Source organism: Carettochelys insculpta, chromosome 18, assembly GCF_033958435.1.
Source record: "Carettochelys insculpta isolate YL-2023 chromosome 18, ASM3395843v1, whole genome shotgun sequence".
NCBI lineage: Eukaryota > Metazoa > Chordata > Testudines > Carettochelyidae > Carettochelys > Carettochelys insculpta.
The window spans coordinates 24502945-24530648 of NC_134154.1; the positions used below are offsets into that span (position 1 = coordinate 24502945).

The 27704-nt window shown below is 40.4% G+C and overlaps 1 protein-coding gene across 1 annotated transcript in view; it reads right to left on the bottom strand.

Moving 5' to 3' along the window:
- The window catches only part of LOC142022831 (V-type proton ATPase 116 kDa subunit a 2-like), a 64743-nt gene that overhangs the window by 24941 nt on the left and 12098 nt on the right, over positions 1 to 27704 (bottom strand). Inside the window, 15 exon segments of the mRNA XM_075013050.1 lie at positions 87 to 184; positions 2013 to 2091; positions 4910 to 5068; positions 7549 to 7658; positions 8402 to 8490; positions 8945 to 9070; positions 10889 to 11045; positions 11493 to 11596; positions 12496 to 12607; positions 14000 to 14080; positions 15648 to 15725; positions 21441 to 21569; positions 22259 to 22324; positions 23376 to 23511; positions 24499 to 24622. Of these exon segments, the coding sequence (XP_074869151.1) occupies positions 87 to 184; positions 2013 to 2091; positions 4910 to 5068; positions 7549 to 7658; positions 8402 to 8490; positions 8945 to 9070; positions 10889 to 11045; positions 11493 to 11596; positions 12496 to 12607; positions 14000 to 14080; positions 15648 to 15725; positions 21441 to 21569; positions 22259 to 22324; positions 23376 to 23511; positions 24499 to 24622 (1648 nt within the window).

Consider the following 27704-nt stretch of genomic DNA (forward strand, 5'->3'; position numbering starts at 1 on the left):
ATTTGTTTCAAAATGAAGGAAAGCACAATTTGGTTCCAAGAGCCAATGTTACCCTTTCATTTCTGTAAAATTATTTAAAGAGTTACCTGGATTTCTAAAATGTGTTTAAGTTGAGGGGCAGCAGGTGCAGCATCTCCTTCAGGAAGAGAAATATCAGCTTTTTTAATTTCTTGCACTAAAAATCCTGGAGCATGAACAGAAACAGAGTTGGAAAAGAATTGTTTTATGCAACATTTTGCATAAATGTATTGCCAAGAAAACATATTTAGGAGGTCCAAACGTGCAAATACCTCTGGACAGCTGTTGAGTATCATCAAAAACAAGTAGTCCTGTGTCACCTTAGAGAGTAACAAGGGACTGCTTGTTGTTTTTGAAGTTACCACTACCACAGCTACCTCTCCGAGGCTGAGTTCCATGTCAGCTGTCAGTGAGGGCGCTGAGCATACTAAGGAAGTAAGCTCTCAAAAGCTTACCTCTTTCTAATTCTAATATTGTCTGTTGAAGTACTGAGCACTGAGGCCCTTTAAAAAGGGAAAAATATGATAGTTTTTTTGGGGGAGGTCACTTAAAATACAAAGCATAATTTCACAAATACTTAAAGGAAAATAAATATCTTCAGTCATTAAGTTTTTGCAGAAAAGTTTCAGCCAGGAAGACCCTGAGAACATGTTAACACTTCTTGATAACTCTTCAGAAGACTGCTTTCAGCAAAAACTGATGCATACATGCAGTAAATATTCTTCAAAGCAGGGGGCCAGGATAGCCTTGACAATAAATGTAACACATGTAGAACAATGGAATATCAGACTGCTACTGAGAGTATGAAAAGGATGGGAATTTTACATGTCCTACACAAAGAGCTCATAAGAAGTTAGCATAAATATTTCCCAAAAGAGAATTTGTGATAGTTTCAGTAACATATAGAAGCAAGTTGAAACTCAATTTTAAAAAAATCTATTAACCAGTAACCCACTAATTTACTTTGAATGTGTGACTAATTATAAGCACAGAAAGCTATTTTTCAGGAGTGCTTGAAGGTTCAAAACCTGAGGGGTCACCTTGTACACTAACATACTTAATTGCCGTAGAATTCATTCCAGGGAGACAATTCCATTCTAAACAGAATTTATGTTGAAACTGTTGCAGTAATTTATCAGCAGTAGGGTTTAGTAACCTTTCTGCCACCCTAAATTTGTATTAAAAATACTTATTGGGCACTTAAATAATGTTTTACAAGGATAAGCAGATATCACTTGACTCACCCAACAGCTGATAAAATGGAGGCACAGAGAGGTTAAATGACTTGCCCAAAAAAAACCAAGTCACAGTACTAGAATAAAGCCTAGTTAAAACCCAATAATTACACTGACCTAACCATAATCTCAGAGGGGTAGCTATGTTTGTCTGTAGCTTCCCAAAAAACAAGCAGTTCTGTAGCATCTTATAATAAATTTGTTAGTCTTCAGGGTGCTACAGAACTGCTTGTTTTTTACTGACCAAACCACGTCGCTCAAGCCTGTAAAACTGCACACCCTGAGCACCATACTTCAATTGACCTAGCCCTCAGTATAGCTGCAACTAGGTCAACAGAAGAACTTTTTATTGATCCCTCAGAGAAATGGATTAACTACCCCAAATAAAAAACCCTTCTGTCAACATGGGAAACATCTCCAATGATATCACAATGGCACAGCTGCAGAACAGTAACTGTGTCATTATAGCAGCTATAACAGATTCAGTCTAAGAAATATCTATTTATTTTTTAATGTCAGTACAGTGCCATATTCACAGAACCATTTTGACTCCCAAATTTCTAACCATCACAGACTCCATAGAATATATAAAAGAAAGCCTCAGATTTCACAGTGCTCGGATTCTGATATGATCAGCATAATAAAAGGAACACAATAAGATCTTCAATACAGTAATACAACAAATGTGTACACTATGTAAGTAATGACATAGTTTAAGAAACAAGTTTAGAGAAAGAAAAATATTAAAACAAAACTTACCAAGTATCCTTTCCATTTCTTCACATTTCTTCACTTCACCCACAAATTTTCTCTGAAATACACTTACACTGCGGTTGAGCTGAGAGAAGAAAAATACTCATTAAATATTTACCACAGCAGCAATTCCTCCAAACTTAACTGATTTTAGGACTCCAACCTTGCAAACACTTGTGCTCAGCAATTTTACAAACATGAACAGTCCAAATGGACTCAGGGAAACTAGTAGTATGTGTAAGAGTTTGCAGGATTAGGGCCTATGAATGCCAACCAGCACTATTTCATCTGTTGTTGTTATACCGTAACTAGGTAGCTGAGAATTAGAATTATACGTGTGCTGAGCAAAAGCGAAATCCTCCCACCAGTTGCTCCTCTTCATTTTGAAAGATGTAGAGAAAGGGATTTCAAACAACAAAATTCAATTAAAGCAAAACAAAACCTTCTGCCTCTTTTTAAGTAGACTGTAAAAGTACATCCAAAAGAGAAAATTCCAATTTTATTTATTTTTTTTAAACTTAGTGCCATTATGACTTCAAATTAAAAGGAAAGAATTAGGCTATGTCTACATTAGCAAAGTCTTTCAAAAGATTTTTCAAAAGAAGGGGCTCTTTCGAAAGATCCTGCAGAGTATCTACACACAAAAAGCATTCTTTTGAAAGTAAATTGAAAGAATGCAGCACTCCTTTCGAAATCGCTCTACCTTTCCCATTTCAGGAAGTGTGCCCCCTTTCAAAAGAAAACGTGTGTAGATGCTCCATAAGCCCTTTTTTTCGAAACAGCAGTCTTCATAAGGCCTGATTTTTCGATCCCTGGCCTGTTCTTTTGGAACAGCTGGAGCTGTGTAGATGCTCTCTTTCGAAAGAGAAGATCACTCTTTTGATCCGCTTTTTAGGTGTGGACACACTTTTTCGAAAGAAGTTCTCTTGGAAGAGATCTTCCAGAAGGGCTTCTTTTGAAAGATCTCTGTAGTGTAGACGTAACCTTAGTGTTCAATCTTTCACCCACTGCAATAAAAGGGAGTTTTGTCACTGAACTTCAGTGGAATTTCAGAGTGGATTCAAGTACCAAAATTTCATTTTCCTACAAAGCTAGAGTGTGTGCAGTGATCATGTATGTGTATTCAACTTTAGGGCTGGAATTATCATCATGTTTTTTGTATTATTCATTTGAAGATATGTATGTATAGCATTTTCCACTATTCCTCTTCTTCACAGCACTAAAAAGTAAGGAGTTGACAATAATCACAGAATTATGCAATGCATCCTTTTCGGTAACTGAGTCACCTAATCAGCCATCTTTCTCTCTCTTTTATGATCCACCTTGGGAGGTTATGAACCTATCATAGATAGTCCAAGAGGAAATGTATCTGCCATTGTATGTTGAAATTACAAGGCTTAGTTACACCCTACATAGATCTTTGAGTTGCTATCTCCAGGACTACTCTAATTCTTCAAGCATTAGCCCACCTCTTGGAAGCCTATGTTCCATGACAGTAACTGATAATAAAATCTATTTGGAGACCCATTACCACACCACAGTATGGTTATGTATCCACACAGCAAAAAAGTTCACAAAATACCAGCTGCCCCTCACTCTCTGATGGCTTAAAACACTGTAATACTTCACAGAGGCCACTACTTACATTAACAAAAGGGCTTCACCTGTCAGTGTAGATAATCAATCTCCTGAGAGGTTATAGCTAGCCAGAAGAATTCTCCTATCTGCCTAAGGCTGTTTTTACAAGAGGTTAGGTGGGTTTAACTGCATGCGTCAGGATGTCGATTTTTAACACTCCCGAGTGACTGGAGTTATACTTACTTAATTTTCTAATGTAGTAGACTAGGCCTGAGAATCTTGCTTGCATCTTCGTATTTCTAGGACCAGGCCAATTTAGGAATACCATATAAAAAAAGAGGACACCCCTGAAAGGGAGTTTACCTGCATCACCAGCTCAGGTTATATTCATGTGTTATATACAGTACATTAATGCCAAGTGAGTTGGTACATACTGATACACTCCTTCTCAGGGGTGTCGTCTTTTTTGAAAAGTCAACTATAGCAATCTTAGGCCAGTTTTCACTGCAAAATCCCATATCCCACAGGGATGGGGCATGAGAAGAAATGGGGCAGAAGTGACGTCTTGGGGTGAGGGGATGGGGGCAGGATTCAGGAGGGGGAGGCTGAGGCAAAATGGAATGGAGGAGTTATCAGGAAGGAAATAGGGTTGGAAGACGAATGCAGAAACTAAGAGCAGAAATCAAGTCTTAGTCTGACAGAAGGGGAGCAGTGAGCAGTAGGAGTGGCCCAGGAAAGGGGACAGCAGTCTCAGGGAAAAGGAACACTCAGGAGAAGGAATGGGAAGGAGTATCTCGGTGTGTGGAGTCTGAAGGGAAGTGCAGGGGGTAGGGGATGGGGCAGAAAAAGGAATGGGAAGGCTGGGAGCAGGAGGGGATGTGCAAGAGAGTGGGGTAGGAGAAGCCAGAAGAGGTTCGGGGGAGGGGATGGGGCAGCGGTTGTCGTCTCAGGAAGAGAAAGTGAGGCAGAAGGGGACGGGAGGGAAGGCTCAAGGGAAAGGATGTCACAAAAGGAGAAATTGGGGGGCGGGACACAGGAGGAACCAGACGGGGAAGCTCAAGGGGAAGGGAGAGCTGGGGGCAGGAGGAGCAATTGAATAGAGGGATGGGGAGCAGGATAGGGAGTTCAGGAGGCGGGAGGGGGCAAGAGGCGAAACCAGGGGGTGGCACCTGTGAGCAGAAGCCAGGAGGAGAAGCTCGGGGGAGGGGACGAGGCAGAAAGAGAAACGGGGGAGGCAGCAGGTGGAAGTCTCGGGCAGAGACGATGGGGCAGGAGGGGCGGTTCGGGGGAGGGAATGGGGCAGGAGCCCCCCACCCCGTACTCACGTCTCGGAACTCGGCCAGGCCCCTCTCGCCCAGCTCGCTGAGGCACTCGTAGGCCGAGCCCGCCTGCAGGAAGAGCTGCGCCAGGCACATACGCTCGCTGCGGAACAGGGAGCCCATGCGGAGCCCGAGGTCGGGGCGGGCCGCCCGGCCGCCACACTCCTACCCAGCTGAAGAGGGTCACCGAGGCCCGTCGCGCGGCCGCCTCCCGCGGGGCCTGGCAGGTTCCCCCCGCCCCGGCGCCATAGAGAGAGCTCCCGCGAGCCGCAGGTCCAGCCGCTTCCGGCCTCCAACCCCTCGCCTCAGCAGGCCGGGGAGCTCGGGCCGAGCGGCGGCACGCCCTGCGTTCCTGAGCCCCGCCCCCGGGCCGAGCGGCCGAGCGCGCGGGGGAAGGGCCGCGGCGCTGAGCAGGAGCGGAGCAGGCGCCGGGGGAATGCCTCGCTCCGCCCGGGTCTCGGTTCCGCTGGGGTGTGAGCACAGGGAAAGCGGAGCTCACTACCCGCATGACAGCCCCGGTGTGGGAGCCTGGGATGAGGATCTACGGGTCACCTCCCGCTATCAGAGCCTGGGGGAAACCAGGCACGGCTCGTTCGAGGCGAGCGAGCGCAGCTCCCGGCCGGTCTCCTCCCGTGGGGTTCCTACCCTTCTGCTGCAGCCTGGCGAAGACTACAGAGCCTTGTCTGCGCTCTGGATTTAGTCATCGCACCAAACCCCGGCGGTTTGTGGCGGAAAAGAGCTTTTAAACTGTTGGGGGACTTTTCCTTGTGTAAACACCACACCTCGCCCTGCTTCTCTAGGTTTTTACCTTGTTGGAACCTATCCCACAGTTCCCCAGCCCCGCATTCTGAGCTGGGAATCAGGTGCAGCAGCTTTGTCAGTTTCCCAGTTCCCCGCAGCTTGGGGGCACCCAGGAAACTGACAGTTCAACAGCCCTACCTGGCCAGTTTCCTGCCTCCAACAAAGCTGTGGCACCAGGAAACTGACAGAGCAACAGCCCTGCTCAGTTTCCTGGCTCCCAATATTAGAGGGGAGCTGGGAACCAGGTGTAGCGAATAGCTTTGTGGGATACATACAGGACACTTGTGGAGGCTAATCAATTTGCATGAAAGATATGGCACTTCCACACTAGCCTTTATTCGACATTTTGAACTCGAGATTGACGCTATACCCATCTGCTAATATCAATATTGTATCATCAATATTAGGAGAGGCTAAATCAAACTAGTGACATTTACAGTGAATACAGTGAAGTTTTAATGTCAAGCTAACTCGTTTACATTCGATTTTATCTCATAGTGTAGAAGCAGATAGGGAGAGTTTCTCCTGTCAACCTGCATCTGTGAAGATGGTCAGGTAAGTAATTGCAGATAAGTCGATTCTAGCTGTGCAATTGCCATAGCTAGAATTGCGTATCTGCAGTCAACGTACCTGCCTCAGGTAGACTTAGTTGTAGTTTGTCCTTACCTCTCAGGACTGCGCTAAGACTTGGTCTACACTAGGCAGGAAAGTCAACTGCAAATACGCAATTCTAGCTACAGCAATCATTAAAATCATCATCTCAGTGCTGAGGTATTGAACAGGAGCGGATCCTGAGCTGAATCTTTCAAGCTAATGAGTATACTGTTCCCAGTGAGTACTCAGTGCACAAAGGCCTGAAAACTACATGGGAAATCTTCAACAGGGTTCAAGGACTAGAATACACCCATAAAGCAGAGTAAGAACTGCTTTGGCCCAAAGATCATCTGGATGCGTAACAAGACTGGTGTTGTCAAGGCACTGATCCCCAGTTAAGCACAGGTAAATCTCTTTCTTACTGGAGGCAGGGGGATAAAGGTGACTTTGGTCCCAGGTAAACTGAAAACCAACACATTCTCATATTAGTTCTCCAGGGAGTCTTCCAGCAACAGTAAGGAATTTATTGGTCTTAAAGTAGAAAACAGCCAATTCTTTTCTTTTAAAAATAACTTTTTATTATCATTTACAGGAGAAACTTTCTGTTTGCAGATATATATTTTAAACAATGAAACAATTAGATTCACAAAATGAAAATAAACACACCAACTTCTATTGCAAGTCAAAAAAGGCATTTATAGAAATTTTTTACATTATGCATTTTAAAATAGGAAACCAACTCCCTTGGGATTATTGGTACTATTCCGAATTATTTATTTCCACAGTGATTCTGCAAAATGGAAACGCCCAATTAACGTTAAAGCTCAATCTTAAATTGCTTAGAGAACAGTAATGCACTTGAATTAATCAATCAATAGTTGACGTTTATATCCTTGATCAGTAAATCCTCTAGTGTTTTACAGCTTACATATCCACCCAAGCACATTCCTGCACCTATGCGTACACTTCCTAAATCAATCTCATAAGAATGTATTCTGTTAAAGCCTTTGCAGGATCTAGCCCTTAAAATTAACAAATTGTCTAAAAAAAAAATTTCAGCCATATTCCATAAAGAACAGACATTAATTTTACATTTGTGTATTTATATAAAAATATACACAAAACCCAGAAATTAATTTTTTCACAAGCTTTATAATAAAAGTACTACATATTAAAATAGTGATTGAATATAAAAGTATAAACAATGCATTAATAAATTATTTTTGTACTATCAAATTTTAAATTGTATTATTATTTCATACTTTGAAGATTCCACTCCAAGGATTGCTTAGAATAGCAGCAAGTAGGAAGAAAAATGCAACTATCAAACCTTTAGCAAGACACTGAGAGTATGGTTCTCCTGAAAATAAAAAAAGAAATCTAAATAAATGGAAGGATATGAAAACTCTGGCCCTACAATTTTGTTTTTATATTAAACTAAAAATCAGGCAAAGATAAAAAGCTACGGACAGCAAATGAACACGGACCTGAATAAAATAATATAACGCAAAACAGCTTGATGCTTCAGTTTCATGCTGAGAACAGTCTTGGCAGTCTTCTCAAATCTTGCACTTCTCATAGCAAGAGAACTGCTTTAGTGTGCTTTACAAACATCAGCTATTTAATCCTCACAACCCCCTGCTACGCACAATCATACTTATCTTCTATAAATGGAAAAACTGAAAAATTAACTGAAATACCAAAAGAGCAAAGGCTGGATTGGAACACAGGAGTTCCTAACATAAATAGTTGAAAGTTGTCAAATGCTGCAGGCAAAGACAGAACACAGAACTTGCCAGACTAGTAGGCCAATATAACAGAGCAAGCCATGCATTTTTTTTTTTTTATAAAAAAGTATATAAGCCAGAAAGAAAAGTAAACATTGGGGGGATAGAGAGCTTCAAAAGGGGCTAAAAAAGGAACAATTCTTTATTTTTCCCCACTTATTTGCCAAGATTCAATATAATTTTAATCATGGACAGTAAAGAACAATTTAACACCCTGCAATTTGCAAAAGAAAGGAAGATGGCACTTCCCTATTACAAAGCATCATATTTTTTCCCCTTTATAATACATTGTGCTCCACACACACGACATTTTTACCTGTGTAATACCGTGTCAATGGATAAAGAAGTTGTGGCCAGCAAACTTCATTTCGATTGCAGTCATATTCTGTATAGTTAATCTGAAATCTACAAAAACAATTTTTAAATCTTAAATTGCAAGTATGACACAGACGACGGTGCAAATGAAGGGAATAACAAGTTACAAAGTTATTTAGGTAAAATAATCTTTTGTCTGTTTCAAGGGTCAGTTTAGGGGCTGGTCCAGTATTCTTTATTCATCTGCTTGAATCTCACCACAAATAATTCTGCTGAGGGACTTGTCAGATGAGTAAGCATCGCAAGAGGAAGCGCTAGATGCTGAGTACCCTACAACTCCCACTGAGATCCCACTAACTTAGTGGGATTTAAGTCACTTCACAAAAACAGGCACACAAATAGCTGTGATTGAGTACAGTTTAACCAGACCTCAAAATTAATGACTATTTCCCAGCAAACCAAATTTACTATTTTATTATGGCTATTTTAATTAGCTATTTCTTCATACTACCATACTGGATATCTGATATTTATAAAAAGTTACCTTGTCATTGGAATTGGTGGTTGTGCTGGCACTTTAACAAACTGGACCGAAGCAGTGATAGGAAGAAAACTAGACTTATTTTCACAGATAATCCCACATTGGAATTGCCATATCACAGTTGAAAAACTGGAAGAAAATTAACATACAATCGATGTAATTTATATGGGAAATATCAAATTGATGTTAAAGAGTACACCTTTCAATAATATTTAATGTGTACTTGTTGTTCTATTCTCATACTGTACTTCCATAATGTTTATTATATTTATTTATTTATTTTATTTTAAATAAAATATATTTATTTTAATCAGAGCTGGAAAATATCATTTTCCTAGATTCTAAATTTCAAATCCTAAATTTCAATACACTGAGTTTAATACAAATGCTTTTCACTTTTGTCTTTTTATAACAGAGCATTTAACAAACATTAACAGAAGCCTCACATCACACTGTGTTTTAGGTCAGAATCATCCAGTGTTACCTATCAGTAAACTGAATTGCATAGAAGTTAAGTGACTTGCCCTAGGAACAGTCAGCATCAGAGCTACGACCAGCACTCAGGAATCCTAGCTGTCTTCTATTTTGCAGGTGGGATGGCAATGAAGCATATTTACCAGTCCAAACAAATATTCCTTTTGCATGGACAGTGAGTAAATATTTTGGTTTTTTGTTTGTTTTGTTTTATTTTTTTCACAAGGGAAATTTTATCTAACGAGATGGAACATATAACATTTACTGCTAATGTTAGTTTTTGATACTTAAAACTTATGAGTTTTGGATATTTTTGGAGTTTTTCACTTATGCTTTCAAATATGTAACTTGCTACCAACGTGTTTATCAAGTGAAACTACTCAAGTAAAAAAAGTTAGTTACAAGCAGAGAGAAACATAGCTGCAAATAAAAAAAAGACTGTCCAGTTAAAATAATATTTCAAAGTACTGTAATACATTTCCTTACTGCTGTTGCTAGCAACACTGAAGAAAACCTTTTAATAAATCTATTTTATCTCACACTAATAATTTACTTTTTGCACATCTCAGCTTTGGAAATGAAAACAAGCTAGCCAGAAATTGAACCTAATTATGTACAAGAGCAGTTGGAAAAAAAAAAGCAGTCAAGTAGCACTTTAAAGACTAACAAAATAATTTATTAGGTGAGCTTTCGTGGGACAGACCCACTTCTTCAGACCATAGCCATACCAGAACAGACTCTCAATATTTAAGGCACAGAGAACCAAAAATAGTAATCAAGGTGGACAAATCGGAAAAAAAAAAATCCAAGGTGAGCAAATCAGACTGGTGGGGGGGGTGCCCACTCCATTAAAATGCTGGCTGACCGGTTTGTGGATCAGGAGTGTTTTCATGTCTGTTTTATGCCCATTAACTCTTTGTCTAAGAGAGTTTGAAGTCTGTAGACTTCTGATCCACAAACCGGTCAGCCAGCATTTTAAAGGAATGGGCCATTTCCGTTAATGACTTAAGAGTCTGCATCTTACTGAAGAGGCACTTTCACAACACTCTTGAAAGAGAGGCTGCGGAACTCTCTCATATTCAAATTCAACACATTAACAAGTGGTTTGAACCGGGATGGGAATTTTCTGGGTCATTATAGGGGCTCGTTTGCATACTTGGCTTAATCTAATTCTTGACTCCCCCCGCCTTCTGTCCCTCTACTCTCTGATTTGCTCACCTTGATCATTTTTTTTCTGATTTGTCCACCTTGATTACTATTTTTGGTTCTCCGTACCTTAAATATTGAGTCTGTTCTGGTATGGCTATGGTCTGAAGAAGTGGGTCTGTCCCACGAAAGCTCACCTAATAAATTATTTTATTAATCTTTAAAGTGCTACTTGACTGCTTTTTTGTGTTGATAGTATATAGACTAGCACGGCTTTCTCTCTGTTAGTATTCATCAAATGTAACAAGCACCACAATTCTGTTATACCTGATCTGTACACCAAGTATCTCTTCCTGAGCAATTCCTTCTACTGCACCTACATCAGCAGTGATTATGTGAATATTCAGGTTAGCTGGAATATCTGAACAGATGCCCTTCAAATTTTCAACACTTGGATTTGCACTACGATAAAGTGGATCTAAACCTATTCAGGAAAACAGAGTTACTTCTATTTGAAAACAATAAATGAAAAAATACTTTACACATTGTCGTGATGCTTTGAGATACTGATAAATACTGCAGAGGAAAACAACAAAAATGTATCTTTTTAACTGGCTGGAAGAGAAGTTCCACATGAAATACTGAGACTGATAGTAAAAATAAAATATTACCAATCTGCATACATAACATAAATTGACATTTTTTATTTCCTCATTGTCATAATTTTTTAATATTACCAATACATTTGTAGGGGAACAGTGGTGAATGTACAAAGAAAAAGAGGATTTCTTATTATTAGAAACTAAGATGCTTATTGTACACATTTACTATGGTTTTATAAGAGAGACTACAATATGATTAGAATATACTAAAGTAAAACTAAAATCTATATTAATCTAAGATAAAGATAACAGAAGAAACTTTGACTTACGTATTATTTCCACTAAGTCATTTAAATCACTGGAACTTGAGTTGCCTCTCTTCCCAACGTGAGTTGCTTGTATTAATGAATTAAGTATGTTGGTTACATTCTCCCTACAAAATACTCACGTTGTAATACAATATAAATAAACCTATATATACCACTCTAGGATGTAATTTTATCAGCTCTTGTCAGTACTTGAACAGAAAATCCAGTAATGAAAACCCACATGCTGCTGGGATTGATGTGGATGGCTCCGTAAGGTGTTACTCTTCCTTTTGAACCAGTAAACTCCATGCCCAGGCATGATACAATGGGGTGCTATGCTAGTGGAGGTGCCATCTTCTACATGAAATGTAAAATAAGCGTATTTAGCATCAGATGTGAAAGTACCCATCCCTACAGAGGAATGCAGTCCACTGCTTCAAAGAGTAACATGGGACTTGGAAATCAAATGTAAGTCTTCAAACTCTCTCACATATTTCCTCTGTGCTTCCATTTCCAATCGCAAAATGGGGATAAAAGCACTAAACTACCCCCAACAATGTTGTAAGGATAAATATATTAAAAATTGTGGGATCCTCAGCTATTAGGGGATTGGGGGCCCATGGGATTTTTAACAAGCTATTAGTGGTCTGTAGTTTCAACACTGTCATTCCAGGCACTTAACAACAAAACAAATTTCAGCAATTTCAGTTCTTCCAGTAGAAAATAAAGGTCTTTCTTTTTAAAATGGGGGAAAATTTGCTCCCAGCTCTAAACCAACTTCAAAGATTTTTCTGAAACTACTAAAAATCCCCTTAGAAAAGGCACTAAAAGTAGCCATTTTCACATTCTAAAGTTGAGTATTTAGAAAATTATGAATGTGTGGATATAAGAGGCTTATATGGGAATTGTTTTGCAGCATCAGCTACAATAAGAGAAAACAAAAACCCACCACTATAAATATCAAATTAGCCACAAATTAATATGGGGGAGGGGAAGGGAACAGGACAACCCAAATACACCTCACCTTAACTGAGTGCAATTTTCATTTATACCAACTTCTAAAATGCATCCAGATTGTGAATTTAATCCAAAGAGAACTGGTGTGAATGCTGCTGATGTACACAATCCACGGCCAACTACAAAATGAAAATACCCATTTGTGCTTCTCATATCAACTTTTCAGTCTGTAGCTTGAAAATTTGCAGAAAGCTACTTTAATTTAGAATGCTAAAATAGTAAAAACTGTTTAACTCAAATACTAGTAAAACTGTACAGGTCGAACCTCTCTAATACATCTCTCTCTCGTTCAGCAACATCTGTAATCTGACATGGTTTTAAGTTAGCCAGATGACCACTTATCAAGGGTGTGACCAAGTTTCCCATGGTCCCATAAAGTTTGTTTACAACCACTAGTCCTGGTTCTCAGTATTTTGTGCTGTTACCTAGTGCTAACTTACCCCTCAATGTCTTCTAAGAGCCCAGTAAGCAGTGGAAGTATTGGTAATGCTGCTAGACAATATTCACCTCCCATGATCAGGAAATTCTCTGATCTGGCACTTGTCAGGTCCCAAGGATGCCAGACCAAAAGAGGTTCAACCTGTATTAATCTTAAGTTTCCGTCTATTTTCATTTGTAGTGTCTTAAAATATATAGATATTTTAGTACTTTGTCTTATTATGTATGTTTTTCACTTCCATACAAATGACAATACAGTAGTCCCTCGATTTATGCCAGGGTTGCACTCCTACACACCTTCACTTAACTCGAATTTTGCATAAGTCAGGGGGTGGCTTTTCTCCCTGGAGGAATGCACATTCTGCAGCCAAGGAAGCAGCAAGAACACCTGGAGCTCCTTTTGAAAGTTAAGTCCTGGGGTTGGGCAGGGGCGACAGTTGGGGAGGGTCAAACCTGGCCGCAGGAGGGGGATAAGAGGGTTAAGCCTGGGATGGGTTAGGGCTGCAGTGGGGTGGAGTCGAGCAGGGGCTGCATGGCCCTGCAAGAGTTTGAGCAGGAGCTGTGCGGGGGGTGAGGCGGTGAGCCAGAGCCATGCAGCCCTGAAGGGTGATGAGCTAAAGCCGTAAGGAGGGGAGAAGAGGGTGAGCTGGAGCCACAGGGGGTTTGAACCGGGGCTGCATGGGGCTGGGGGCTGAGCCAGGGCGAGTGGGATTTTGAGTTGCACTTAACCCGTGTTAATGCAACTTAAACACAACTCAAAATGAAGCATTTAGAGGGATTACTGTATTACATATTACCCATTAGTTTATTTTTCCAGTATTTCAGTAATGGTCTTCCATTCAAAGCAGAGTACTATGTGCAAAAAATAATTATGATACAGGAAAAACTGATTTATACAGATAAATTTCAATATATTTGAAGTTTCTATAATTTATCTAAAGGCCAAGAAACACCACCTTAGCAACTGAGTAGTTTGTGAAGGCCAAAATCAAAAAAGGAAAAGCAAAAACACGTAAGAGTATTTTTGGTTTATATTGCAATTGTGATTAAAGCAGCATATTAAAAGGTAGTACCTGGCTGCCAAAGGTTTAGATTGGTAACGTTATCAGAAGAATTAACATTTACAGCTCTAACAGGTTTGCCAAGTTGGTAACCTAAACACACAAAGAGAAATTGTGACAGTTTTATAAGAATTCATCAGCACCGATAAACATTTTTATAATATATATAATACCTCAAGTTCTTACAAGTTGCCATGGTCTAGCAAATTGAAGACTAGGAACTACTGAATTCTAATCAAGGCTCCCTAGATACTCTGAACCACTGGGGATAACAATACAGATCTCCTTTGTAAAATCACTGTATAAGACCTAGATATTATAGTTAGTCTTAGTTATTCTCTCACAAGTGTGGGGATTACTGTTTGTAAAATATGGTCTAAAAGTGCTTAGTATTAAGATCATGAGGTGTTCTCATTTTGCTAGAAGCATTACCTCACAGTTCAGAACAGGTTGGAAAACCTGACTGACTAATGAGGTGCTTAGTTTCACATCCAAACGTGAATTTCAACACAAGAATGGTCTCACTTCAAACAAAAAGGTGTTAAATAGGAGAAATCTGTAAGAGCCAATTTCTACCTTGTGTTAGCTGGCTTCACTGTGAAAGAGAGGAAAGAGAGTAAAGGAAGACTATTCTCTTCCATCTTCCTCTGCAGCCACAGAGCAAGATTCCAATTCTACATCCAAGGAAACATTAGGATGACAACTACTACAGTTGTCCCTCGAGTTACATGAGGGTTGCATTCCCACGCACCCTTATGGAACTCAAATGTCATGTAAGTCAGGGAGAGACTTTTTTCCCCGGCGGAATGCACATTCTGCAGCTGGGGAAGCAGGTGGAGCATTTGGAGCTCCTTTTGAAAGGTAAGTCCTGTGGTTGAGAGGGCAGTTTGCGGGGTTAAGCCTGGAGGTAGGTTAGGGCCATGGGAGGGTGGCAGGGGGGTTAAGCCTGGGGTGGGTTAGGGCTGCAAGCGGGAGGAGAATGGTGAGCTGGGGCGGCGCTGGAGCCATGCAGGGTCGGGGGTGTGAGCTAGAGCCAGGTGCAGGGTGGTGAGCCAGGGCGGGAGGAGGTGGGGTGACCTGGAGCCAGAGCAAGGCGTGGGGGAGGGTGAGCCAAAGCTGGCTGTAGGGCCATGTGGCTGGAGCTGCAGCCAGGCGCAGGGGGTGGTAAGCCAGAGCCGCATGGGGTGGGGGGTGAACTGGGGTGGGGAGCTTTTGAATAGGGGCCACGGGGGGGCAGGGTTTGAACAGGGTCTGCACGGGGGTGCGGGCTGAACTGGGGCTGCTCAGGCCGGGGGAGTGGGATTTTGAGTTGCGCTAAACTCACATTAAAGCGAGTTAAGTGCAACTCAGAATAGTGCATTTTAAGGGATTACTGTAATGCATCACTTCAATGGGAATACCAACAGTAGCAAGCACTATCCTGATCTTGTTTTCAGAATGAGACCCTAATATTTTAGTTTCACAACATCTGTTGGTGCTTGTCAGCAATGTCTATATTATCAGTGGCAGGGTAGAAAATAGAGAGACTGTGATTATCAACATTAAAATGAAAATGAGAAAAATTTAAGAAATAAAACTGGGTGTAACAGGTCATGGCTATCAATAAAAGTTTTCCTCCCCCATCAACCAACAGAAGCTAAAGCAAAACAGAGTCCATTACCTGGATTCCCCGATAGTTCTGTTGTAATGGTACTATTGAAGCTTACAAAGTTTACTGCAAATCTCTGTGTCAGTATTTCTAGTAAAAGAAAAAGTGTAAATAATTTCTTACCAAAACAGTTCATTGCAATACTTTTGTTACTTAAAAAAGAAAATGCATCAAAAACTAAACTCCCTACCATGTCCCCAGTCTCTGAAGTCTTTTTAAATGACATGCACATCAACGAGTAGCTGCGTTTTAGACCAACACTCTTGGATTGTGCATGCTCATATGATTTCAGAAGCTGATTAACATCTTCTATCAAGCTTCTCAAATCCTCAGGCCACTGACACATGCCTTCTTTGTGTCAACAGTATACCTGTACTGTGTATCAGTCCCCCGTCACTGATTAGTAACTACCGTAAAACAAATAATATACCAACCAAACACAACATCTGGCTCTTCTTTGAAATAGACTTCACCATTGCTGATGTGATGCCAATATTTAAAAAGAGCTCTAGAGGTGATCCCAGCAATTTACAGAACAGAAATTCTAACATCAGTACCCAGCAAATCAGACAAAACTATAGTAAATAATGCAATTGTCAGACACACAGATGTACATAATTTGTTGGAGAAAAGTCAATATGGTTTCTGTAAAGGAAAACCATGCCTTATTAATCTACTACAGTTCTCTGAGGGGGCCAACAAGCATGTGGACAAGTGGGGGGTCTAGTGGATATAGTACACTTAGATTTCCAGAAACCCCTTGACAAAGCCCTTCGCCAAAGGCTCTTAAGTAAAGCAAGATGTCATGAGATAAGAGAGAAGGTGATAACTGGTTAAAAGACAGGAAACAAAGGGCATGAATAAATGCTAAGTTTTCAGAATGGAGAGTGGTAATTAGTGGTGTCCCCCAAGGGTCTTTACTGGGACCAATCCTATTCAACCTACTTACAAATTATCTGGAGGAAAGGGTAAACAGTGAACTGGCAAAATTTGCTGCTGCTGATAAACTGCTCAAGATAAAAAGGCAGTCCAGTAGCACTTTAAAGACTAACAAAATAATTTATTAGGTGGTGAATGGGTCTGTACCACGAAAGCTCGCCACCTAATAAATTATTTTGTTAGTCTTTGAAGTGCTACTGGGCTGCCATTTTGTTTTGACAGAATATAGAGTAACACGGCTCTCTCTGGCTACGTCTACACGTGAAGCCTACATCAAAGTAGCCTATTTCGATGTGGCGACATCGAAATAGGCTATTTCGATGAATAACGTCTACACGTCCTCCACGGCTGGCAACGTCAATGTTCAACATCGACGTTGCGCAGCACCACATCGAAATAGGCGCAGCGAGGGAACGTCTACACGCCACAGTAGCACACATCGAAATAAGGGTGCCAGGCACAGCTGCAGACAGGGTCACACGGCGGACTCAACAGCCAGCTGCTCCCTTAAAGGGCCCCTCCCAGACACACTTGCACTAAACACCACAAGATCCACAGAGGCGACAACGAGTTGCAGACCCTGTGCATGCAGCATGAATCCCCTGCTGCAGCAGCAGCAGCCAGAAGCCCTGGGCTAAGGGCTGCTGCACAAGGTGACCATAGAGCCCCGCACGGGCTGGAGAGACAGCGTCTCTCAACCCCCCAGCTGATGGCTGCCATGGAGGACCCCACAATTTCGACGTTGCGGGACGCGGATCGTCTACACGGTCCCTACTTCGACGTTGAACGTGGCGGAGTGGTACTATATGTGAAGGATAATATAGAATCAAATGAAGTAAAAATCCTAAAGGAATCAAAATGTTCCATAGAATCATTATGGATAACAATTCATTCCTCTAATATGAATATGGCATTAGGAATATATTACCAACCACCTAACCAGGACAGTGATAGTGATGCTGAAATGATAAGGGAGATTAGAGAGGCTATCAAAATAAAAAACACAGTAATAATAGGAGATTTCAATTATCCCCATATTGATTGGGTGCATGTCACCTCAGGACGGGATTCAGAGATTAAATTTCTTGATGCCTTAAATGACTGCTTCTTGGAGCAGCTAGTACAGGAACCCACAAGGGGAGAGTCGATTCTCGATCTAGTCTTGACTGGAACGCAGGATCTGGTCCAAGAGGTAACTGTTACTGGACCGCTTGGAAATAGTGACCACAATATAATAACTTTTAATATTCCTGTGTTGGGAAGAACACCGCAGCGGTCAAACACTCTGGCATTTAATTTCAAAAAGGGGAATTACACTAAAATGAGGAAGCTAGTTAAACAGAAACTAAAAGGTAGAGTAATTAAACTAAAATCCCTGGAAGCTGCATGGAAACTGTTTAAAGACACCATACTAGAGGCCCAACTTAAATGTATACCCCAAATAAAAAAACACAGTAAGAGACCTAACAAAGAACCACCATGGCTAAACAGCCATGTTAAAAAGGCAGTGAGAGAGAAAAGGGCAGCTTTTAAAAAGTGGAAGTCAAATCCTAGTGAGGAAAATAGAAAGGAACATAAACACTCCCAAATTAAGTGTCATAATGTAGTGAGAAAAGCCAAAAAAGAGTTTGAGGAACAGCTAGCCAAAAATTCAAAAAACGATAGTAAAATGTTTTTTAAATACATTAGAAGCAGGAAGCCCGCTAAAAAAGCAGTGGGGCCCTTGGATGATAAAGATATAAAAGGAGCGATCAGGGAAGACAGTGCCATTGCGGAGCGATTAAATGATTTCTTTGCTTCAGTCTTCACGGCTGAGGGTGTTACAGAGGTTCCTAAATCTGAGCCAGCCTTTTTAGGTGACAAATCTGAGGAACTCACTCAGATTGAAGTGACATTAGAGGAGGTTTTGAAATTAATTGATAAGCTGAATAGTAACAAGTCTCCAGGACCGGACGGCATTCACCCAAGGGTTCTGAAAGAACTCAAATGTGAAATTGCGGAGTTATTAACAGTGGTTTGTAACCTATCCTTTAAATCCACTTTGGTACCAAATGACTGGAAGACGGCCAATATAACACCAATATTTAAAAAAGGCTCTAGAGGAGATCCTGGCAATTATAGACCGATAAGTTTAACATCAGTACCAGGCAAATTAGTAGAAACACGAGTAAAGAGTAAAATTGCAAGGCACATAGAAGAGCACGAATTGTTGGGCAAAAGTCAGCATGGTTTCTGCAGAGGGGAGTCGTGTCTAACTAATCTACTAGAATTCTTTGAAGGGGTTAATAAACATGCGGACAAGGGGCACCCAGTGGACATAATATACCTAGATTTCCAGAAGGCCTTTGACACGGTCCCACACCAAAGGCTTTTATGTAAATTAGGTGGTCATGGGATAGGAGGAAAGGTCCTTTCATGGATCGGGAATTGGTTAAAAGACAGAAAACAAAGGGTGGGAATAAATGGTAAATTTTCACAATGGAGGAGGGTAACTAGTGGTGTTCCCCAGGGGTCAGTCCTGGGACCGATCCTGTTCAACTTGTTCATCAATGATCTAGAAAATGAGGTAAGCAGTGAGGTGGCAAAGTTTGCAGATGACACCAAGTTGTTCAGGACAGTCAAAAGCAAAAGGGATTGTGAAGAACTACAAAAAGATCTCAGCAAACTGAGTGATTGGGCAGCAAAATGGCAAATGAAATTTAATGTGGGTAAGTGTAAGGTAATGCATGTTGGAAAAAATAACCCAAATTACACGTACTACATGATGAGGTCAAATTTAGCTACAACAGATCAGGAAAGGGATCTTGGAGTTATAGTGGATAGTTCTCTGAAGACATCCATGCAGTGTGCAGCGGCAGTTAGTAAGGCAAATAGGATGTTAGGAATTATTAAAAAAGGGATCGATAATAAGACAAAAGAGATCATACTTCCCCTATATAAAACTATGGTACGCCCACATCTCGAGTACTGCATGCAGATGTGGTCTCCTCACCTCAAAAAAGATATATTGGCATTAGAAAAGGTTCAGAAAAGGGCGACTAAGATGATTAGGGGCTTGGAAAGGGTCCCATATGGGGAGAGGCTAGAGAGACTGGGACTTTTCAGTTTGGAAAAAGGGCGATTGAGGGGCGATATGATAGAGGTATATAAAATCATGAATGGTGTGGAGAAAGTGAATATAGAAAAATTATTTACCTTTTCCCATAATACAAGAACTAGGGGACACCAAATGAAATTGATGGGTAGTAGGTTCAAAACTAATAAAAGGAAATTTTTCTTCACACAGCGCACAGTCAACCTGTGGAACTCCTTGCCCGAGGAGGCTGTGAAGGCCAGGACTCTATTAGGGTTTAAAAAAGAGCTTGATACATTTTTGCAGGTTAGGTCCATAAATGGCTATTAGCCAGGGATAAAGTATGGTGCCCTAGCCTTCAGAACAAGGGCAGGAGATGGATGGCAGGAGATAAATCACTTGATCATTGTCTTCTGTTCTCCTTCTCTGGGGCACCTGGCATTGGCCACCGTCGGCAGATGGGATGCTGGGCTCGATGGACCTTTGGTCTGACCCAGTATGGCCATTCTTATGTTCTTATGTTATGTTCTTATTCCGATCCCCTCATGAGGTTAGCGACTTCGACGTCTCGCCGCCTAACGTCGAAGTTAACTTCGAAATAGCGCCCGACGCGTGTAGCCACGACGGGCGCTATTTCGAAGTTAGTGCCGCTACTTCGAAGTAGCATGCACGTGTAGACACAGCTTCTCTGTCACTGCTCAAGATAGTTAAGAACAAAGCAGACTCTGAAGAGCTTCAAAAAGATCTCACAAAACTAAGTGATTGGGCAACAAAATGACAAATGAAATTTCATGTTGATAAATGTAAAGTAACGCACATTGAAAAAGTAACCCCAGTTATTCATAGAAAATAATGGGGACTCATTTAGCAATAACCACTCAAGAGAAATCTTGGCGTCATTGTGGATAGTTCTCTAAAAACATTCACTCAATGTGCAGGGGTAGTCAAAAAAGCAAACAGAATGTTAGGAATCATCAAAAGAGATACAGAAAAAGACAAGACTATCTTATTGCCTCTGTATAAATCTATGGTACACCCCCATCCTGAATACTGCTTACAGATGTGATAGCCTCATCTCAAAAAAGATATATCAGCATTGTAAAAGATTCAAAAAAGGGCAACAAAAATTATTAGGGGGTTGGAATAGGGACACCTGAAAAGAGATTAAAAAGAATGGGACTTTTCATCTTAGAAAAGAGCAGACTATAAGAGAGGATATGATAGGAGTCTATAAAATCATGACTAGCATGGAAAGAGTGAATAAGCAAAAGTTATTTATTTGTTCCCATGACATAAGAACTAGGGGTCACCAAATGAAATTAATGGGTAGCTGGTTTAAAACTAACAAAAGTTTTCCTTCATGCAGCACACAGTAGGCCTGTGGAACTCCTTGCCAGAGGATGCTGTGAAGATCAGGAATTTAACACAGTTCAAAAAAGAATTAGATAAATTCATGGATATTAGGGGCATCAATGGCTATCAGCCAGGATGGATAGGAATGATGTCCCTACTCTCTGTTTGTCAGAGGCTGGAAATGGATGACAGGAGAGTAATCACTCAAGAACCTTATGTTCTGTTCACTCCCTCTGGGGTATCTGGCATTGGTTGTTGCCAGAAGGCAGAATACTGAGCTAGCTGGACTTTTGGTCTGATTCAGTAGGGCCATTCTTATGTTTTCATTGAGACAACTGCATTGTCTTCTGATGTTTATTAAAAGTATTTTTCACAAAATTTCTATGCTGAGAAAAAAAACTATTTTGAATAAGCAATTTTGTAGAGGTGTATTGCAGTACCTCCATCACATAACTCTCCAATGAGGACTGTGACATTTATTTCTTCTATTGCCTTGCCTTTCCATATGAACATATAATATTCTGCAAAGGTCACATTTACACACAAAACCTCAATAGGCTGAATATCTTCTGCAAAAAAAAAAAAAAGAGGAAAAAAAAAGTTCAAATGATGGAAAACATAATAATGAAATAGGTCATTATGCCTTAAGGAAACTTTAGTATAAAATTCAATAAAGAACTTCCTTTAACACATTCTTGTGCGTAACAGCCTTCATTTAATTTTTATATTTTTCACACAAAAACACCTGAGTTTTAGTGTTTCACTGCTATGATATCACACCTCTGCAGAGCATCTATGATGTACTCTTCTAGTCTGTAGATCTTCTACATGAAAGCATAGATCAGTTGGCTGTAGGATGCACTTAATGAGAAAGGAGGTCTTTGCAAATACCAATCTACACATCTGCATGTGAATGGGGCTCAAATATTATACATAAGTGTAAATTTTAAATATAGCCAAAGGGCTCCTGACATCTTAACTCCATTGTAACTATTCATCTTTCTTCTCTAAAATTACTTTTGCTATTGGTTAAAATGTGTAAGGACTACAAGTCTGATCCAACTCCCACTGAAGGCAATAGATTTCTTGACACAGACTTCAAAGGGAGATGGACTAGATCTTAAACATTTTTCAATTTGTATAGCACTGAACTTTTTTTTCTTTAAAAAAAAATCCCCTTTTAGATCTTAAATTAATCATCAATCCCTTGTCTCTTTAAGGATGGTTATGAATACCTAAGCACAGAAAAGAGACACACCTGATTTAGTGATGAAGATGTGTACATCAGTTACGTTCTCATAGATCACATTTTGTTGGATGGCATCTGGTGGTAAAAACAATACTTTAAACACAGCAAGTCTAATCAGCAATGAAACACTGCTAAATACTGTTTCCTCAGCCAAGGTAGACGATATATTAAACTATAAAAATGAGTTAAAAAATAAACCAGAAAAGTCTAGGCAGTCATCAGGGCTCCTCTGAAAGAGCATGCTTCCCATGACACAATGCAATAAATGTTTGGCTGAGTGGCCATATTAAGATCCAGAGCAATATAATGGACCCAAGCAATCCCCTCAGATACACAAGTACAGCCGGAGGACAGAATTAGGCCCAAAAGACACTTTAAGCCAGAAATTGTACAAATAAACATTTTCAGAAGACCAGTAATGATACTGACACTTGCTATTTTCTAATTCTAATAATCTTTCTTATTAAAGGATAACGTACAGAGTTCTGAAGAATTAATATACTCCCACAAAATGGCAACATATGACATGAAGTGAATTGGGAGAAATGTTTTACAGTATAAAGGGAATATCCTACCTTGGAAATTTTATTGGGAAGCAACTTAAATATGTTCTCCTCATGTTGGCACAACAGCAGGGAGTAAAGTAATGCTCTATCTGAGTTCCAGGACATAATGCTCTCTACACCAGGAGAACAAAATATTACAGAGCAGCCACTTATGGCGGCTGCTGCTAAAAGGAGGATAGCATCTGGCTGCCCTTGGCTAGGAAAAAAGGTCTGAATACACGAAAGAACAGCGGTACACTCAACATGGGCTACATCTTGAACCTAGTTGGGCTAAAGGTGTCTGCAGTGATAAAGGAGAAAGTGAGGAAGTCAGACCCAAAGCTCAAAGTCTCATATACTAAATCTGGGGACCCTACAGAAGGAGGCTGGCCACAATAACCTGTCAGTCAATTGTTGAAGGGCTAAGATGCCTTGCTAGGGAGAAGTTAGATCATAATATGAAAAATGCAGGCTATATTGTCCAGAAGTAACTACCATATTATCAGTCTTAGGACTTTAAAATCACTATATCTATTCTTAAATCAATACCAGTACAGTTTATCAAAGCAAACACAACATACCTCCGGTACCACTGTTTATCATCACAGTATGAGACAATCCTTCCTTGTAAGCTGACAGACTAGTAGTACATTTAACATCAAAATTCTGAAGAAATGCTACAGGAGCGTTTCCAAAACACTGCCCAGCCAAGGATTGCTGCATGCAGTTCAACAGAAAAGAATATGAAGATGGAATTAATTCGAGCTCTACTGTTCAAACTAAAAAAACACACAGCTATTTCACTGTACGTTGTGCCTGTACTATGGTCACCAGTATGTATCTCAAAACAAGTAAGCTATGAGCCCAAATAAATTATCTATATAAAAAAACAGATTTTAAAACACAGCTTTCAGTAATATCACAATATAATTCAAGGTTTCAGTCTGATTTACCACACCAGGGGTCAGCAAAAATAGCAAGAAGAGTCCCAATGTATGTGAATATGAGACAGTCCTTAATAAATAACGTCAAACCCCTAATTTTGTAACTCCTATTTTAAGACTAGTGCACACACAATGATTTGTAATGCCATACATGTTTCCTGCAGGATATTCAGGACTGCTGAAATTGAAAATCAGTTTACTTGTTTTTTTTTACTTTGCAATTATAGCATCGGGAGCCACAAAGAAATCCTTAAAGAGCCACTTGTGGCTCCGGAGCCGCAGGTTGCAGAACCCTGACCAGACCAACAACAATCAGTGTTTCTAAAATGAAAATTTTAAACTGTAAACAAATAGAAAACGCTGGTGTAGTTGAGGATGGAGATAATGGAAAACAAACAGAAAAAGTTTTCAGTTACAGAGGAGAGAATATAAAAAATACAGAAATATGAAAAGAACTCTTAAAATTTTAAGTTATGCCAAATTGTTTTACATTTCTTGACAGTGTATTTTTCTTGGTTAACTTTCAAACAATATTTCTTTATGGTAAAAAGTGAGGGTGGAGAGGCAAAGTTTATTTTAATGTGAATTTTGTGCATTAATATGAATTTTATAAATTTTCATCAGTTCAAAACAGCTAGTTACAGAATTGCCTGCATTTGTTTTTGTTCCTGTACAGTGAACGGAAAAGGACAGTGAGATTGACAAATGGAAAAAAGAAAGAAAAAACAAAAGCCAAATATTGCTAACATGAAGCTAGTACCTGACGAATTATAAAATACTCATTCTCTGTTGTCATAATGGGGTCTCCTTGTTTGTAACCTTTAGAAGGTTTTTCTGGAACAGTTTGCAAAGGAGTCTTAAATGAGAAAACTTGAGGTGAAGACCTGTAAACAAATTTTTAAAAATAAATTAGTGTATCTTCTATCTAATGCAAATACTCATCTCTTTCAAGTCTCTCTCTCAATACACATATCCAACTAAATTTCACTATATAAACTTAAATCAACATATCCTTCTTTGTTTTCTGGTTCACCACACTTTGTAGCTTCTCAAAGAAGTCTGTTTTACATTCCTCAGCTTCTTCATTGGTTGCTGCAGAACATTGCACAATTAGCACCTTTCACACTTTGGTGTAGAATCTGGCTGTGATTATGCATGGCGATACTGCTGTCCACTCCATTAAAGCACCAGATGCCTCTCTTGATAACATAAAGCCCACACCTTCTGTGTTTGGTGCACCCTCTTCTTCATGTCCTGAGTAGATGAGGGTTTCACCTGTTGCCAGGCATAGCTACCCAGATTACGTCCATTTTGTCTCACACAAGCCCAAAACTGCGAGCATGTACTGTTTCATTGCTGCTGCAATCTGTGCTGTCTTCCCCACTTGATACATGATCCAAATATTCCACGTGCCACACTGGGTGGTGTCCTGGATGAGAGAAGAGTCAGCTCCAGGGCAGCTTCCTTTCACCTTACCCTACCATGCTTCATACTCAAACCCAGCAGATTGTCAATTCCTCCCAAGACTTGTGTAGTTGTAGGTTTCTTTGTAGATGATTCTGTAACTTTTGTTTTTTTACAGAAAAGGTTGTTAACACAAAGCCAACCCCTTTTAACTCCAGGAGGGGTGATCCATATTTGTCTGGTCTCTAACATTGACCTGTCCAGTTTGGGTGACCCTTCCAGGAGCTGTAGCTCCCGCTAGCACAGCTCTCCAGGTCCATGAGACACACAAGCCACCTCACCATGACAAGGAATGGACCATGAGGTAGCAATGCAAAAACTGGAAGTATATTATAAATAAGTAAATATACTGTACATAAGTAAATTGGAAACATAAATACAGGCAGAGAACAGACCATGGGAAAAGAAGGCTGAAGCAACGTGAATGAAAATGGAGAGCACTTCAGTGACTTTTGTTCCTTCAACAGATTGGTGATAGGTGGTAGTGTTTTTCCACACAAAAGTTTCACCAGACCACCAGTCAGAAAACCAGATTGATCACATCTGTATCCACAATTCTTTCAGAAGATCAATGCAGGATGTCCATGCTAGAAGAGGAGCAGATGCAGGTTCAGACCACTATTTGGTCACAGTAAAACTGAACTTCAAGCTCAAGAGGTACACCACAAAAGTGACCAAGCCAGGATTGAGATTCAACATGGAGCATCTGAAGGATTTAGAGACAAGAGACAGGTTTCCAAAGGGAGCTGTCCAACAGATATGCACTTCTAGCAAAGCTCTTCCCAACAGATACTACTGTGGAATAAATTTGGAAATGCACCGAAACAGACTGGAAAGAAACCTGTGATAAACCATTGGGAAAGAGGACAAGGCATCACAAAGAATGGATGACAGCAGAAACTCTGAGAAAAGTGAAGGAAAGAAAGGACAGAAAAACAGCAGTCAACAACAGCAAAACAAGAGGAGCCAAAGTGGAAGTTCAGAGATTGTATTCAGAAGCCAACAAAGAAGTTAAAATGGTTGCAAAACGAGACAAGAAGATCTTTGTGGAAAACCTTGCACAACAAACCAAACAAGCTATAGGACAGAGAAACTTGGAAGAGCTCTGTAACATCGCATGGAAGCTATCTGGTCACGGCGTACAAGTGGATCAGCCAGTACACGATAAGAAGGGGAATGTGCGAACAAACCCAAGCAAGCAGCTCAGTAGATAGAAGAAACACTTTGAAGATCTACTGAACTGCCCTTCCCACATGGAAATTCCCGAGTTACCACCTGCAAATATAGCACTGCAAATTAACAGCAGCAGACCTACAAAAGAAGAAATCAGAAAAGCCATTGCCATCTAAAAACCAGAAGAGCACCTGGTCCAGACAACATCCCCACAGAAGCAATCAAGGCGGGTGGTGAGACATCAGTCAACATGATGTATAGTCTATTTGGGAAAATTTGGGACCCTGAAGAGATCCCACAAGACTGGAAACATGGCTACCTTATCAAGCTTCCAAAGAAAGGCAATCTGAAGCAATGGAAGGACTGGAGGGGCGTCACTTTACTGTCTATTCCAGGAAAAGCATTTGATAGGATTCTCTTGGAGAGAATGAAGACAGAAATCGATAGACAGTTCAGGGAAGAACAGGCTGGCTCCCAAAGCGAGAGGTCCTTTACTGACCAAATAGCAACTCTCAGAATGAACACAGAACAGTCACTCAAGTGAAACTACCCCCCCCCGTATGTAACCTTCAGAGACTTTGAAAAAGCCTTTGACAGTGCTGATAGAGACACTTTGTGGAAACTGCTGCAACACCATGGCATCCCATCCAAAACTATTAACTTGATTCATTCACATACGAACCCTCAACGTGCCATTCACAATGGTGTCTTGACAGAATCCTTCAGCCCACTGTCAGTAGTGCAGAAAAGATGCCTACTGTCAACTTTCCTGTTCTTGATCCCAGTGGACTGGACTATGAACAGAACAACAGATGGCCATCAATGAGGCATACAGTGGACACTTTTCAAACAGCTAGAGGACGTTGATTTTGCTGATGATGTCGCCCTTCTTTCACACCAACATGAAAGCATGAATGAAAAGATCACACTAGACAAAACTGCCTCAATGACTGGACTGAGCATTAACAAAGGAAAGACCAAGACAATGAGAATCAACCAGTCCAACACCATCACACGGGGAGGGAATAACTTGGAAGATGTGGAGCAGTTTACCTACTTGGGGAGTATTATGGCATAGATGGACAAACAGATAAGGCTATCAATGCCAGAACAAGGAAAGCAACAGCTGAATTCAAGACTTTCTGTCCCATATGGAGTTCACAATAATATCTGCAAAGACGAAACTGTGGATCTTCAACACAAATATGAAGAGTTTGCTCTTGTATGGATGCAAGACCTGGCGTACTAAAAAGTCTTCAAATCACAAGCTACAGACATTGATAAAGAGACACCTGAGGTACATCCTTCACATCAAATGGCAAGACTTTG